This window comes from Poromitra crassiceps, assembly GCF_964638095.1.
Source record: "Poromitra crassiceps genome assembly, chromosome: 9".
NCBI lineage: Eukaryota > Metazoa > Chordata > Actinopteri > Beryciformes > Melamphaidae > Poromitra > Poromitra crassiceps.
Genome location: NC_139630.1, coordinates 45,683,378 through 45,700,887, shown reverse-complemented (window position 1 = coordinate 45,700,887; position 17,510 = coordinate 45,683,378). Strand labels below are relative to the sequence as shown.

Genomic DNA, 17,510 nt, shown 5'->3' with positions numbered 1-17,510 from the left:
AGGTTAATGTAATCTTGTGGATGTTACAGTAGGCTACTGTACATCAGATTTGGATGATGTAGATACAGGTTAATGTAATCTTGTGGATGTTGCAGTAGGCTACTTCAGTTTTGACTGATGTAGATACAGGCTACTGTAATCTTGTGGATGTTGCAGTAGGCTACTGTACATCAGATTTGGATGATGTAGATACAGGCTACTGTAATCTTGTGGATGTTACAGTAGGCTACATCAGATTTGACTGATGTAGATACAGGCTACTGTAATCTTGTGGATGTTGCAGTAGGCTACATCAGATTTGGATGATGTAGATACAGGTTAATGTAATCTTGTGGATGTTACAGTAGGCTACTGTACATCAGATTTGGATGATGTAGATACAGGTTAATGTAATCTTGTGGATGTTACAGTAGGCTACTGTACATCAGATTTGGATGATGTAGATACAGGTTAATGTAATCTTGTGGATGTTACAGTAGGCTACATCAGATTTGGATGATGTAGATACAGGCTTGTGGATGTTCCAGTAGGCTACATCAGATTTGGCTGATGTAGATACAGGCTACTGTCATCTTGTGGATGTTCCAGTAGGCTACTTCAGATTTGGCTGATGTAGTGGTTGACGGTTGACAGTGGTTACCAGAAAACATGACCGTTACACATTCCGTATTCAGTATTGTAATTACTGTAATTTTTTGTGGTTCTTATTTTGAGGTTCTTACTTGCTTGTGTCTCTTTTTGTGTGTTAAAATAAAATAAATGAATAAACAAATTTGAATAACAAACTCCAATGTCCAACTCCTCCAAAGTCCTTCTCCTTCCTCACCACCTACAAAGCATTCCACAGCACAGCTCTTATCAATACAATTGCCTTATATTGCCTTCCTTCTGAAACATTCTCATTGGTAAGATAAGACAGTCACTATGTAAGACGAAACCTTTCTGAAATTGACAAATGTGCTTTGGGGGGGTTTGATGAGCCACCGGGTGGCGACACTGAGACCTGTGTAAACTTTAGACTTCTCCAACGAGTGTCTGAAAAGTTGGGGTGAGGAGGTTTTTTTTCTGTGTGAAATGCTGAAATGTGACGGGGGTGATTTATGTGACGGGGGTGATTTATGGGGGATGTTAGCGTGTTGCAGGCATCCTTGCAGATAACGGGAATGAGGCGAGAGTTTGCTCCCGTTGGCTGTGTCAGATCACTTTGGCGAGAAGAAGGCCTCAGGTGACAGCAACTCAATGTAATGCCAGCCATCTCTCTCTCTCTCTCTCTCTCTCTCTCTCTCTCCCATTTCCTCTGTCTCTTTGCTTAGCCCTTTCTTTCTTTCTTTCTTTCTTTCTTTCTTTCTTTCTTTCTTTCTTTCTTTCTTTCTTTCTTTCTTTTTTTCTTTCTTTCTTTCTCTGTCCTCATACACTCTGCAACAGTAGCTCCCCTCCTCCCTTCACTGTCTATATCTCTCCCTCCCTTTCATCTCCTTTGTCTGTCTGTCTGTTGTCTCGTTGCTCTCTACAGTGTTTCATTGAGCTGTGCGTGAGCGTTGCTCAGAGCGCGGTGGCTATATGCAGGGTGGGGTGGTGGTGGGGTGGTGGGGGGTGTCATGTTTCTCTTTTTCTTTGGAGCGTCAGAGGTTTAATCCCTCTCTCACATTGCATTTCCGCATGCTGAAGCAACAAAGCAGCCACGTTGCCTCAATTTTCCTGAAATGAGTTTTTTGTCACGGGGAACTGAGAGTGGCTTCTTGCGAGATGAGGACCCCTGGGTAACGGATTGTTTGCTGCTGTTGGATTGATGCGTAGGCGCAGTCACAGGTTAATTGTAGATTTAAGCACAGTTTAAAGGGGGATAGAGCTTCTACACTGAGGACATATTTTATGGTCCTAAAGACTGAGAGACTAAAAATCTATGTGATGTATTTCAGAAGAAGATGATGAAAAGAGAGAGAGAGAGAGAGAGAGAGAGCTAGTGACTTTATCAACTATTTCAAACAGACTTTGAAAGCAAATCATTGGGTTATCTGGCAAAATGGGAGAAGCAATGAAAACAGGCTCTCCCCACTTGAACCTCATTTTGACTGCGATCATCACTGGAGATACTGTTTGAGATGCAGCAGGGTTTTTAGAGGATTTTAGAACATTTGAAGATGATGAGGGAAATGTCTCTCCATCTTTGTTGCTCAGTGTTTCTGTATTGCCGCCTTCCCCAGAGATCACCTGTCAATCAATCAGTGTGTCCAGTGAAAGCTTTCAATGAAATAGGTTGGAGAACTCTTGTGTTATAGCAATCAATCGACAGAGCAGGCAAAAGTATTTCTGAAAAATGTCAATGTGAGGTTGCTTCATGAGACAGAGCGTGGGGTACGTCCAACACGACGTGCGTCTCTGATAGTTTATCCAGTCCGGCGGAAGAGGTGGGGCGAGCCTCGGAGCGGTGGCGTCCCACCAGACGCCTCACGCGACAGCGTGCCATTGACAGCGGCGTCCACATCCGAGGCCGCGACCTAATTAGCACCACGCTGCTAGCCTGCATCTGATGAAGTGGGCATTTAACATGATGGCCTCGCCATCCATATTTCATCAGCCTCCTGCCAGGATGAACTAGAGAGGCGAGTAGGTGCTCACTCACCACAGGCCCTTCTCCCTCTGCACCACGCCGATAAACTCACTTCACTAAACTATTGCCGCTGTTTGTACGCTCGCTTGAAAGCCTTTCCAAAAGAAGCCGAGGCATGCGTCGTGATTAGACGCTAAGTCCCTTAACAGCCGGGTGTCACTGGCGTCCTCCGTAAATCAGAGTTGGACCCAACAGTACAGAGTGGAGGAGGAGGAGGAGGGGGGGGGGGGCGTTGGATGGCTAAACAGTTCTTAGCATTTCTCTACCATCTGGTGGTCTCTACTGTGGGAGAGAGAGAGAGAGAGAGAGAGAGAGCGGGAGGGAGGGAGAGAGAGTGTGTTTTGTTTGTGTGTTTCACAAACACACAAACACAGAGCAAGTGTTCACTGTTTTCTTCTATAGAGAGCCAAAGTGGAACGTCACTTCCTGCTTCAGCACTGTACCAGAGATTTTCATTCGCCATTTATTTTCCCATAGTCATTTCGTAAAATGAATATACAAATAGTTTTACTTCAAACCAAATGTTTCAGATATATTTAGAAACAGGAGAGATCGCATAACATTTCACTCAGACCAAAACGTAATGAAATGTATGAAATGTCTATGGGAAAATAAATTGCGGAAGAAAACGAAATGCCTATGGGAAAATAAATTGCGGAAGAAAATCTCTGGTACAGTGCTGAAGCAGGAAGTGACGTTCACTTTGCCTCTCTATTGTTGAATTGTACCTTTCTCCATTTATCTTTATTACTGCACTTGATGCTTTGGCAATATTGTATTTGTTACATTCATGCCAATAAAGCTATCTCTCTGAATTGAGAGAGAGAGAGAGAGAGAGAGAGAGAGAGAGAGAGAGAGAGAGAGAGAGAGAGAGAGAGAGAGAGAGAGAGAGAGAGAGAGCGAGCGAGCGCGAGAGCATCTATATGTATCATGTGTGTTGTAATTCAGCTTGACTGTGTGGGAATTTGTTTTATGTGTGCGTCTGCCTGTGAATGTGTGTGTGTGTGTGTGTGTGTGTAGACTCATGCCTATGCCTGTGCGTCTGCCTGTGCGCTGTGCCTTATAACATACAGTATACTACAGTAATATACAGGCTCTCAGGGGACGACAGCTGATCCCAAGGGAGCACAAGGCCAGCCAATATCCATGAGCACGAGCGTGACCACGACACACAGCACTCTGCCTGGCTGCGGCGCCCCTCGGGGGCTGATTGCATGATAGTGATCAGATGATGGTTGTAGCTGCTGATTGCACAGGCTTTTATAGACCTATATAACACCAGCAGGCGCCTGCTCGCATCACTGTCCAAGACAGTCTGCTGTGTGTGTATGTGTGTGAGTGTGAGTGTGTGTGTATGTGTGTGTCTGTCATTAGGGAATAGGGAGTCACTTTAACACAGCATTTTATCTTTCTAACGTATTCTACCGTTTGCCTTTCGCTCTGAATTCTCTCTCAATTTTCTCTCTTTAGTGTAAAGAAAATAAATAAAACAAGAAGTGATTGAGACATTAGAAAATAACATGCTAGAGGAACCAAAGGAACCCAAGCGGGCTCATTGAGAGGCGTTTTGGCAAAAAGAATAACAGGAAAGAATAATTAAATTATATATATATTTTTACTCTCTGTGTTGTGTGTGTCCCTGTGCCTGCTCTCGCACACAAAAGGCTTGTGTGGACCGGGGGGAGCGACTGGTGATAATCAGGTTGAGGCGGTGCCAAGCCCAGCTGGTGGTGCCCGGCACAGGGCACAGAGTGTCTGCTCTCCACAGCCGCCATCTTTAAAAGGCTCTCCTCTGCCAAGCGGCATCAGAGGGAGAGCCATCACAGAGCCTGGATGGACGCTACCAACCTGTGTGGAGCTCATCCTGTTAGCCGTGCGCGTCCCCACCCCACACATCCAGACGCAGCCCCCCCACCCCGCACATCCAGACGCAGCCCCCCCACCCCACACATCCAGACGCAGCCCCCCCACCCCACACATCCAGACGCAGCCCCCCCACCCCACACATCCAGACGCAGCCCCCCCACCCCACACATCCAGACGCAGCCCCCCCACCCCACACATCCAGACGCAGCCCCGCGATGCCCGGGAATGGAAGGTGGAGGGTGGTCAAAGTGAGAGCAGGTTGCCATGGCACCTGATGGAAACATGTTTTTCTGAAGTACAGTAATTATGGATGTGTGTGTGTTTGAAGTACAGCAATTATGGATGTGTGTGTGGTTGCTGTAGGATTGTTTTGTATTCTGTCATGAGATCAATATAATTCAATAGTGATGTGGCTGCTATCCATTAGTGTCTGTAATGTAACATATTCCACTGATTATTCTACTATTCTAATTCTACTATTCTATTATTCTAATTATTTTAGTGAATGTCTCATTGTTTATTGAAACTGTAAATGTTGTACCTGCTGCTATGTTTAGTGATTCTATTTTATTTATCTGTATCTGAGTCTGTATTGTTGTTGTTGTTCTGTTGTCCTGTAACTGATTTCTGCTGTCTGAACAGGTCGCACTTGTAAATGAGTCCCTGGGTCTCAATGTGATTTTACCTGTTTAAATAAAGGCTAAATAAATAAAATAAAATAAAATTATGCACCACTTTAGCTTTTTTAATATTTCCAGTTAGATACCGTATGTATGTATGTATGCATGTATGCATACATACATACATACATACATACATAGTGTACATACATACATGTATGTATGTATGTGCTTACTGTATGTGTGTCTGTCTATATGTATGTGTATTTGTTTTTGTTGTTATTTATTTGCTTACATTACTTTTCTACTGGGGTCAAATATGAATGTTGTGGTTGTCCTATTTGTGTAGATCTGTTGTTGTGTATGGTGGTTCTATGTCTCTGTACAATCAGACTGGAGGTTTCTGTTTTTATTGTACATAACATGGTCGCTGTTAAAATACTGTAAGCTTAAGTAGTAGGATGCAAACTAAACGGAGTACTGAACAATGCAAAATGGATGTGGAATCTTGCTCCCAGCGTTCAACAGGAAAAAAATCAATTTCTTTTATGCGATATCCTATTGAGTGACGAACACCCACATCGGCCTGACACATGAAAGACACACTGAAAGACTCTTCTCTATTCTCTTCTCTTTACTGGGGATGCCAGGCAGCCATGTGCACACACCAACAAACCCTGCCGGAGAGGTCGAACCCGAGCCAAGTCTTCCCCATGTGAGGAGCCACCAGGCCTGGGGGAGCTGATCCAGACATCCCCTCTGCTGCTCGGCGGGCTTCCAGTACCTCCATCGACTTCCCCGCCAGCACACACACGCACGCACACACACACACACACACACACACACACACACACACACACATAATGGCAAATTCCCCCTGCTGTCCTGGTAAATGCTCCACCCCCTCTGCCGATCTGGGGAGAGTTGTAGACTAGCACTTGCTTCCTCTGGTACATGTGGATGCATGAGTTTCCCTAGGAGGATGTAGCGCGGAACAGGCGCGCAACAGCCCCCGGAACAGGCGCCCTGACCGTCCAGAGGAGGCGGCGCTAGTGCAGCGACCAGGACACATACTTTAATCTTCCCACCCGCAGACACAGCCAATTGTGACTGTATGGATGCCTGACCAAGCCGGAGTTAACACGGGCTCGAACCTGCGACCCTCGTGTTGGTAGGCAGGGAATCTACTGCTACTCTACCCGGACACCCACACACACACACATGTAAACAGGTCCGTTCTCATGGTAGAACGGCTGCACCCAGAGCGGAGCTGCCACCGCACACGTTCCTCCAACCTGCTGTGGGTGGGAGGTCCTCTCTGTGCTCCCAGCAGTGATGCAGAGAGACATCTGCTCTCCCCAGAACTCTCTCTCTCTCTCTCCCCCCCCATTCTCTGTTTCTGTCTCTCTCTCGCTAACCCCTTCTGCCTTTGTATCTCTCCCTCTCTCTCTCTCTCCCCATTCTCTCTTGCTGCATCTCTCTCTGCCTCTGTATCTCTCCCTCTCTCTCTCTCCCTCTCTTCCTTTCTCTCTTAATCTCTCTCTCCCCACTCCCTCTCTCTCTCTCTCTCTCTCACATCTGCATGTCTTCAAAGCCAGCTCCCGCCTTCCCCTGTGTTTTCTGTGTGGCCGAGCACAGTGTGCTTTAAGGAGGGAGGAGTGCTTTACAGCTGCATTTTCTTATGGTGTGTGTGTGTGCGTGTGTGTTTGTGTTTTATTTTATTATTTTAACCATTATTTATGAAGGGCATGTTTGCTGAGCGTGCATGTTCTCTTGCTGCCGATGCAATGTCTTGCTCAAGGGCATCTCGACAGCAGACAGACAATTACTCAGTCACATTTGCCGGCCTGATTCTCCTCACTGGGAGAGATCCTTTCATTACCGCTGCCCCAAACGGTCATGGGTAATATGAGGCATCTTCATTTGTCTGTGTTTGCGTTCACCTTGTGTATTGTGTGTATATTTTAATGGTGCACCATTTTGCCATCATATTATCATATCATATACAAATGAGCCAAACTGCTATTAGTGCCTCTTGTATGAGAGTTCTTAGTGAAAAACATTCTGTATTTTGTAGTTTGTTGGTGTCATCGGAGGACACCGAGCCCTTGTGGTAATTATAGCTCAGTGAAATGATGTCGATGTAAAAATGCTTGGCCTGAAGTCGCTGTGAGGGATACGACTGGGAAAGTGTCGTGTTTTCAATTAAGTTTAAGTATATACTTAGCTGAGGGGATGGAGATGTAAAAGAATTCAAATCACAACAAAGCATAATTTACAACCAAAATTATTTAATTACCTGCAGGCTACAATTAAACACAAATGGGGGTGCTTAGATTATAAACACAATCCCTATCTATCTAATTATCTGTCTATTTAATTAATTATCTATCTATCTACAGTATCTATCTATCTATCTATCTATCTATCTATCGATCTATCCATCTATCTATCTATCTATCTATCTATCTATCTATCTATCTATCTGGGGAAGCGTTAAAACAAGCGCGATTTGGCAAATAGCTGCGACCATATGCGATGTCAGTCAGAGAGTGTGACATCATCCACTCCATTGTGATGTCATCCACTCCATTGAGAAATCCCCCCCACACACACACACCGCCCCCCTTTTAGCCATTTGGCATGAACACAAACACTCACCTTCACGCACGCACGCACGCACGCACGCACACACACACACACACACACACACACACACACACACACACACACACACACACACACACACACACACACACACACACACACACACACACACACACACACACACACACACACACACACACACACACGACCTCCATGGCAATTTCAGCCTACTGCTATATGGTGAAAAATGTCCCCACTAAAGCGTGGCAAACTTGTTGTGGATGGACTCATAGAGCTGCTGGCCATGCTGGCCGCAGCTAGAACGTGTGTGTATCTACCAGAATGTTCTCACTGCACATCAGTGAAGGAGATTATTATTCAGACACAGCTAGAACGTGTGTGTATCTACCACAATGTTCTCACTGCACATTAGTGAAGGAGATTATTATTCAGACACAGCTAGAACGTGTGTGTATCTACCAGAATGTTCTCACTGCACATTAGTGAAGGAGATTATTATTCAGACACAGCTAGAACGTGTGTGTATCTACCACAATGTTCTCACTGCACATTAGTGAAGGAGATTATTATTCAGACACAGCTAGAACGTGTGTGTATCTACCAAAATGTTCTCACTGCACATCAGTGAAGGAGATTATTATTCAGACACAGCTAGAACGTGTGTGTATCTACCACAATGTTCTCACTGCACATTAGTGAAGGAGATTATTATTCAGACACAGCTAGAACGTGTGTGTATCTACCAGAATGTTCTCACTGCACATCAGTGAAGGAGATTATTATTCAGAAACAGCTAGAACGTTTGTGTATCTACCAGAATGTTCTCACTGCACATTAGTGAAGGAGATTATTATTCAGACACAGCTAGAACGTGTGTGTATCTACCAGAATGTTCTCACTGCACATTAGTGAAGGAGATTATTATTCAGACACAGCTAGAACGTGTGTGTATCTACCACAATGTTCTCACTGCACATTAGTGAAGGAGATTATTATTCAGACACAGCTAGAACGTGTGTGTATCTACCAGAATGTTCTCACTGCACATTAGTGAAGGAGATTATTATTCAGACACAGCTAGAACGTGTGTGTATCTACCAGAATGTTCTCACTGCACATTAGTGAAGGAGATTATTATTCAGACACAGCTAGAACGTGTGTGTATCTACCACAATGTTCTCACTGCACATTAGTGAAGGAGATTATTATTCAGACACAGCTAGAACGTGTGTGTATCTACCAGAATGTTCTCACTGCACATTAGTGAAGGAGATTATTATTCAGACACAGCTAGAACGTGTGTGTATCTACCAGAATGTTCTCACTGCACATTAGTGAAGGAGATTATTATTCAGACACAGCTAGAACGTGTGTGTATCTACCAGAATGTTCTCACTGCACATTAGTGAAGGAGATTATTATTCAGACACAGCTAGAACGTTTGTGTATCTACCACAATGTTCTCACTGCACATTAGTGAAGGAGATTATTATTCAGACACAGCTAGAACGTGTGTGTATCTACCAGAATGTTCTCACTGCACATTAGTGAAGGAGATTATTATTCAGACACAGCTAGAACGTGTGTGTATCTACCACAATGTTCTCACTGCACATTAGTGAAGGAGATTATTATTCAGACACAGCTAGAACGTGTGTGTATCTACCACAATGTTCTCACTGCACATTAGTGAAGGAGATTATTATTCAGACACAGCTAGAACGTTTGTGTATCTACCAGAATGTTCTCACTGCCCATTAGTGAAGGAGATTATTATTCAGACACAGCTAGAACGTTTGTGTATCTACCAGAATGTTCTCACTGCACATTAGTGAAGGAGATTATTATTCAGACACAGCTAGAACGTTTGTGTATCTACCAGAATGTCCTCACTGCACATTAGTGAAGGAGATTATTATTCAGACACAGCTAGAACGTGTGTGTATCTACCAGAATGTTCCCACTGCACATTAGTGAAGGAGATTATTATTCAGACACAGCTAGAACGTGTGTGTATCTACCACAATGTTCTCACTGCACATTAGTGAAGGAGATTATTATTCAGACACAGCTAGAACGTGTGTGTATCTACCAGAATGTTCTCACTGCACATTAGTGAAGGAGATTATTATTCAGACACAGCTAGAACGTGTGTGTATCTACCACAATGTTCTCACTGCACATTAGTGAAGGAGATTATTATTCAGACACAGCTAGAACGTGTGTGTATCTACCACAATGTTCTCACTGCACATTAGTGAAGGAGATTATTATTCAGACACAGCTAGAACGTTTGTGTATCTACCAGAATGTTCTCACTGCCCATTAGTGAAGGAGATTATTATTCAGACACAGCTAGAACGTTTGTGTATCTACCAGAATGTTCTCACTGCACATTAGTGAAGGAGATTATTATTCAGACACAGCTAGAACGTTTGTGTATCTACCAGAATGTCCTCACTGCACATTAGTGAAGGAGATTATTATTCAGACACAGCTAGAACATGTGTGTATCTACCAGAATGTTCCCACTGCACATTAGTGAAGGAGATTATTATTCAGACACAGCTAGAACGTGTGTGTATCTACCACAATGTTCTCACTGCACATTAGTGAAGGAGATTATTATTCAGACACAGCTAGAACGTGTGTGTATCTACCAGAATGTTCTCACTGCACATTAGTGAAGGAGATTATTATTCAGACACAGCTAGAACGTGTGTGTATCTACCACAATGTTCTCACTGCACATTAGTGAAGGAGATTATTATTCAGACAGACATTATTTAGCTTGTTAATGGATCGCCATGGTGGTCTCTATCTGCTGTTGAGCCACCTGGGGATGGAGGGTTCACAACAATTTGAACTTATAATTACTCTGGAGATTAGTGCGATCCACACATACATACACACAAACACACATACACACAAACACACATACACACAAACGGTCTAATTAGCAACCCTGCTCTTATGATGCACTGTGATTATACAGCGCCCCCTGCATTCACCAAGAGTCACTGCGATTATACAGCGCCCCCTGCAGCAATGCAAGGCCCGTAGCGTGAAGGAAACATCGCCTGTTCCTCTGAATGCTCCTTACTCCTCCTCCGCCCCCCCTCCTCTTCATCCCCCTCTCCTGCAACCTTCTTTTCACCCTCCTCCTCCTTCCCTCCTCAGTCAATCAATCCTTCATGACACCACAAGGTGACACAGCCGGCGTTGTCCTGGTAACCATCGCTATACACAACTGTTGCCTAGTCACCGAGTGCAAACAAGCCCAGAGCCCAGCGAGGCTTCTGTGCTGCGGAGAATACGAACAAGGTGTGCGAGCGAGGGAGAGAGCCGAGGAAGGTCATACCGCTGGCTGCTGCTGCTGCAGACCTTCCTCGGCTTAATTTAATTATTTCAGCCCAGGGTGGTGTAGGACAAACGTGTCGCAAATCTACACTAATCCGTTACCCCCTATTTGAGCGACAACGAAGCAAATATTATTTTAAGCCATTTCTACAAAAATAAAATGCTATGCACTCATGCGATCATCATACCATTTCTACTGTAAGCATGATGTATTCATTTTTCATCTCCCGCTTATTTGACTTCAGTCATTATAAGGAATCCTCTTAGGGTGGAACCCTCCAAAAAGGAAAATACATCACTGCTGGGATTTATAAATAGAGCGCACTAATGAAGTAGTTTATCAAGCTTGCATGAGCCTCTGGACATATTATTTATTATTTAACGACGGTTCTGGTCCAGTGAGATATGTCAATATGTAGTATGAGGATCTGACAAAATGATTCATGCTATGCTAATTAATCAATTCAACACCCTCCATATCCATATCCATATCCATATCCATATCCATATCCATTAATTTCCGGGAGAGAGAGAAAAAATCATCAAGTGACGTTTAACCTCTTTGCATTGCATTAATCTTTTTACATACATAACTGCTTTGCTTGTTTTTGTGCTTATTATAAGCACCATGGGGGGTAAAGTATAAACATACTATTGCTTGAGGGAAATATGTTTCAATTTACAGCAATGTGTATTTCTGGCAAGACATCAGAGCTAACTGTAATATCATAGAGTGTATGATAATAATAATAATAATCTGTAAGATATATATGTACAGTAAACACATGGCTTCGTTTAGGTGAAAATATGGTATTCCATCATTGATTGTATGCTTTAAATTGTGATTGTGTTGAAGAATGGATGAAGGCAGTGATTGACATGTAAGCATGGACATCTGTGAAAGGCACGTCTAATTCAAAGGCTTATCTTCCAGTCTTTGATGTAAAGACACGTCTCTCGTTACACACTTCTCACACTCTTGAGATGCTCTGCGATTTGAAACCTATAGCAACAAGAAAGACAGAGGGAATGAAAGAGGGGAACAGAGGCATTTGTCTGCAAGGAAAGTGTTGAGGGGGGGGGGGGGTTGGAGTAAATTGGTTGTTTGCAACAGCAGCTCCAGAAAGGGACCTTGAATGACCATGCCAAGCTCAAAATCCTTGTTTCACTTTCAAATCACCTCATCACATCACATGCTTTTCTGGACGGCATCCTAAAAAAACCAAGGCCATCATTTCCATCCAATTTCCCCCCACTCGCTGCATGCCCGCTGACAGATTGTCATATTTTGGCCGTGCTCCCAGAGGAGAGCTGCGAGAGGCGGGAGGACAGATAAACGGCCATTACCGTTCACACTGGCTCATTACTGACCGTTTAGACCCAGGAGTTAACACCCCCAAAGCCCCTGCCACACCGCTCCCATGCCCACCCCAACAGCACTTGGCACTCACTCGCTACTCTTAAACTACCGCATATATCAAAAGATTGATTCATTTACTCACTATTGATACATTTTATTCGCCGTCATCTACAGTGTCGCTTTAGAAAGGCCATTCTATGTTTTGTTCACGTTTTTTCTCTGATTCCCCCCTGTTTTCTCCCCAGTAGTACTAACCAACTCCCCCTGCTGTCCTGGTTGTTGCTTCACCCCCTCTGCCAATCTGTAGACTAGCATGCCATAGAGACACTGCGTAACGCATCATCATTCAGAAACCACGCCCAAGACGGGGGAAAACAGAAAGCCCCCCTCCAATCCTGGCGTTATCCTATGTCACGTGCATGGTTGCGTGTTGCAGAAAAATATCGTATATACGGAAGATGAACACTCCAACTTACTTCCTTGACAGCTAGATCCACATTTTTCTTCTCGCCAATTCTCAATGGCTTCCTTGTTTTGTTCAGGAGTACAAAAAAAACTTTAACTGGCGATTTTTTACATTTGTTGTCTGCGCAGCTTTTAACACAACAGCTTTTAGCTATGTTTAATTCAAGGAAAATGACGCTGGTGTGTGGAAATGAACGGAGCCTTTCCCCCGTGATGGGCGTGGCCTATTTCATGCAGTGTCTCTATACTGTATGCTCCTCCGATACCTGCGCATTTGCCAGCCGCTCTTTTCACCTGACAGCGAGGAGTTTCACCCGCAGGACGTAGCGCATGGGAGGATCATGCTATTCCCCCCCCAGTTCCCCTCGCCCCCGAACAGGCGCTACGACCGACCAGCGGAGGCGCGAGTGCAGCGACCAGGACACACCCTTACCCTAATCCGTCTGCCCACCCACAGACATGGCCAATTGTGCCTGTATGGATGACCTGCCAAGCCGGAGGTTACACAGGGGCTCGACCCTGCAACCCCCCGTGTTGGTAGGCAGGGAATCTACCCGGACGCCCACAAAGGTCATTCAATATAAACACTTAGCGAAAGTGGGTTAGGTAAGAAAAATGCAGCGGATGCTGTTGTATGATGTATGGTTTTCAATTGATTGGGTCATTGAGCAGGGCTATAAAGGTGCTTTTGCATGCACAGCATAACATAAGCAGCATAAGTGGTCCGGGCCTACCGTCATGAATCCATCCAGCAGGCCCGAGTCCGGTTTGGGCGGGGCTTGTAGGCGCTCCATGGACCACTTCTCAATGATGGACGTCACCTGAGAGTTCTCTGTGTTCAGGATGCGGAAGCCCGTCATGTTCACGCCACTGTAGCGATACGGCTCCATGTCCAGGGCAAACAGGTCCTGCAAGTATAAAGACACATTTATCAATCCTTTGTAAGTTACAATGTTACAATTTCACTTAGCAGACGCTTTTATCAATCCTTTGAAAGTTATTTATTAAGTATAAAGTCACTTTGATCAATCCTTTGAAAGTTATTTATTAAGTATAAAGTCACTTTGATCAATCCTTTGAAAGTTATTTATTAAGTATAAAGTCACTTTGATCAATCCTTTGAAAGTTATTTATTAAGTATAAAGTCACTTTGATCAATCCTTTGAAAGTTATTTATTAAGTATAAAGTCACTTTGATCAATCCTTTGAAAGTTATTTATTAAGTATAAAGTCACTTTGATCAATCCTTTGAAAGTTATTTATTAAGTATAAAGTCACTTTGATCAATCCTTTGAAAGTTATTTATTAAGTATAAAGTCACTTTGATCAATCCTTTGAAAGTTATTTATTAAGTATAAAGTCACTTTGATCAATCCTTTGAAAGTTATTTATTAAGTATAAAGTCACTTTGATCAATCCTTTGTAAGTTAAATTTTATGAAGAAAACAAGAAGTGTTTTATACTAGTCAGATTTACCCTGACAGGACTGTGCTTGAGCTAGGAGGACATCATAAATTGCCCATCTTTGCTTGTGGACTGCTTACTTTGCACCTGCCCTGGCCCGTAATAAATTAGGGTGGCATTTGAGGGGCAGACTGAGCATGTGCGAGCGAAAGAGCAGATTTTAAGGTATTTCCGGAGTCATTTGATCTCGTGCTGAGGCAGTGGCCTTGGTTAAGGCGAGGCTCTCAAGGTTACAGGCAGGCTTTTGGTGGACTGCCATCTATCATCTGGAAGCGAAAGGACACCCCGACTGTCCTGCGCGCAGCCCGACTGGCTTCTGACGTCTCCGGGATGCAACGACGCCGTTGACAGAGGGACGAGGGTGCCATGGTCAATGTTTGTCGCTGCGCTCTGAAGGCAAAATGGCTGGGGACCAGTAGAGCAGCTTTGACCTACAGCGGCCTCTGTGCTGCCAAACTGGCTGATGTTAAAGTAGGCATGTTTCCAGCGTGACAAGCAGCAGCACGCCACCGAAACAGGCCGATAATCGCCATTCTCCTGACATACCCGCTGTCACCCGCGCCCTTTCCTTTCACACCCACGCCAGGTCTCTATGTTGGGTCGCACAACGGATAGTCACATCACACCCGGCGTATTGGTAAATGTCTTGTTTTTTGTTTCAGATGAGTTTTCTCAGACATTCTTCCTTTGTAGTCCAAACAACACAGCGGGCCATTTGTTTGTGAGGACCATAATGACAGGCTCATCTGCTCAGGGCTATTATCCCATCTCTCTGTCTTCTTTCCTCCAGGCTGAGGGAAGATGTGATGCTTTTTACCCAGGGTGTAACGCAAAGCAATCTTTGTAGTGGCTAGATCAAAGAACTTAGGAGAACTTCAATCGCTGCCGGTGTCAGAATAAAATATATCCAATTTCCTTTGTGTTCCTATGATGTACACTTGGACTGCTTATTGGGACAAAAAGGGTGGTGCGGAATTCGGAAAATAAGCAAATAAGTAAAACTTTCTCAACTGAAACTTCAGGATACCTCAAGAGTACAGAATATAGACTCAATTATTAACATGAAAAACGGTCAGCATTATATACCCATGCTTCTCAAACCGTCAGCACAAAGCTGGGCTGCAGGTCTGTTTAAGAAAATGATGAGAGCAATAGTAAATGTTTCTTAGACTGGGCCCTGGGTGAGACTTATTCAAATGTGTTTTCACAGTAACATTTAAGAACCTCGGTACCTTTGGAATGTTTGTCCTGCAACAATCAGAAGAGGTGTGAATTGCCTGACTTGAAATAATTAAGTCAATATTTTCAAACGGCACACATTGTCAACCGACTGGATAATGCTGAACAAACAAACGTACTGTACAAAGCATACTGTATAATCACAAAATGTCAGGTTACTCACCAGTGTAGTGAAAATATAATGGTAGTATTCTGTCATCATACCCATGGCCAAAGCCTACAGGGAGAAAACACAACAGAGTATAACTTAACAACAAGCTTGTTTTGTATTCTATTCCTGTATTTATCCTTAGTTTAATCTGGGTTCAACACTGATACTGACATCTCTCTCCTGGTTTAATCTGGGTTCAACATGTCTCTCCTCAGGAAGGAGACAGCAGGCAAAAAACACCTGACATAATGAATGTCAAATATGCACGAATAAAAAACAATACCGTCAATTCTTACAAGAGCTGAAAAGAGAAGCTGGGGCCTCATTTGCCTGTTTTGAAAGGGATGTTTAATTTAGAGAGGTATTTTTCACACAAAATGTGTTGTTTGTCTTGATATGATTTTATTTCACAGCTCCCTCTGTATGTGAACAGGCACACATACATAAGTAAACAAGAACAAGATTCGTGTTGTTTTCTATTTGGAGTATTTGCAGTCAGTAATGCCAGAACAATGTTAGAATGAGTTCACTTCCTTCCAAAGCTTGAACCAGCACAACGATCTACACCCCGTGTTGGCAGTAGTCTTGAGTGTGCTGGAATAAGCGCCCACTGGAGCTATGCAAGATCGTGTTATACCAGGTAGTCACCATCGGTATCCATTCTTGTTATTTTCCATGGGCAAAGCTGTGAAAAGCTGCAATACACTTGTAAAAAAAGACCTGAATCCCTCCCACAGTTCTCATAAATAATGTGCTCCTTATAAATGAATGTAACATGCCTGCGAGCAGAATGAGACTTTCTGATTAAAAAACCTTTATTGTGCAATGGAGAGCATCCATTATGACGGGTCAGTAATAGAGATCTAATGTTCTATAAAGAGATAAGCCATGCACACATGGTAGAAATGAGGTATCAGAGTCAGATGGATTGCTGCTTAAAGAGGGAGTAATAAAGGGAAGGTAATGAGCTTATTGTTTTAGTATGTATGCATAATACATGAACTAAGTATTGAGTCTGTGAGTCTATAAGGTGGAATTATGGAGATTCTGGGACTGCACTCAATTCATTTCTAATTGAGGGAGTGGATTTAAATTCAAATACTGCAAAAGATCCCAACTGATAAGGTCACCCATCCATCCTGTTGACAAATAATGGAGATGAGTGCAGTTGCTGTTCACCTACTGAATCAGTGAATTGTCCCCCCGACTCTGGTACTTGCTTAAGAGAACTAACAAGCTATCGTGGCTCGTAAGACAGACTCGGGGTGGGGTTCAAACCTGCTTCAGGATCCAGGCGGCCATCTCATGTCCGCAATCAAAGATCACATGGAACTCTTTTGCCTTCTTCATCTCCTTCAGAAGGGGCTTGGCGTCCTTGGACTCCGCGGGCAGCTGTCGGATCTTCAAACGGATGTTGTATCTTGACGGAGCCTTGATCAGCTCCTGCAGGCGGATGAGACCTGTGGACAGAGATGACGAGGAACAAGTGAAAAGTGAATTGTAAAGATGCAGTGACAGGGAGGGCTTTGCTATCTAATCTATTGAGTCGTGTATCACAATCGTGCATTTCATGTTTTTCGTGACACTTAGAACGACCACGTATTTCAACTGGAGGTTATGTGTGTGTGACATTGAAACGGGATGGGTGGACCGGCAGTAACTTCCTTATCTTTCATACCGGAGCGCCGCATTTGTTTTAGCCCTAACCCAAACCATAAGCATAACCCTAACCACGTTGTTTTAGTT

General features: G+C 43.8%; 1 protein-coding gene across 2 annotated transcripts in view; it reads right to left on the bottom strand.

The window, feature by feature from the left end:
* LOC310782097 (glutamate receptor ionotropic, kainate 2) overlaps window positions 1-17,510 on the bottom strand; it is a gene marked incomplete at both ends in the record, with an annotated part of 89,338 nt that overhangs the window by 35,883 nt on the left and 35,945 nt on the right. For both annotated transcript variants that reach the window (XM_083642776.1, XM_083642777.1), the window contains 3 exons: window positions 13,645-13,818; window positions 15,777-15,830; window positions 17,043-17,224. In XM_083642776.1, coding sequence (XP_083498902.1) covers window positions 13,645-13,818; window positions 15,777-15,830; window positions 17,043-17,224 — 410 coding nt within the window. The remainder of the gene's footprint in view (window positions 1-13,644; window positions 13,819-15,776; window positions 15,831-17,042; window positions 17,225-17,510) is intronic.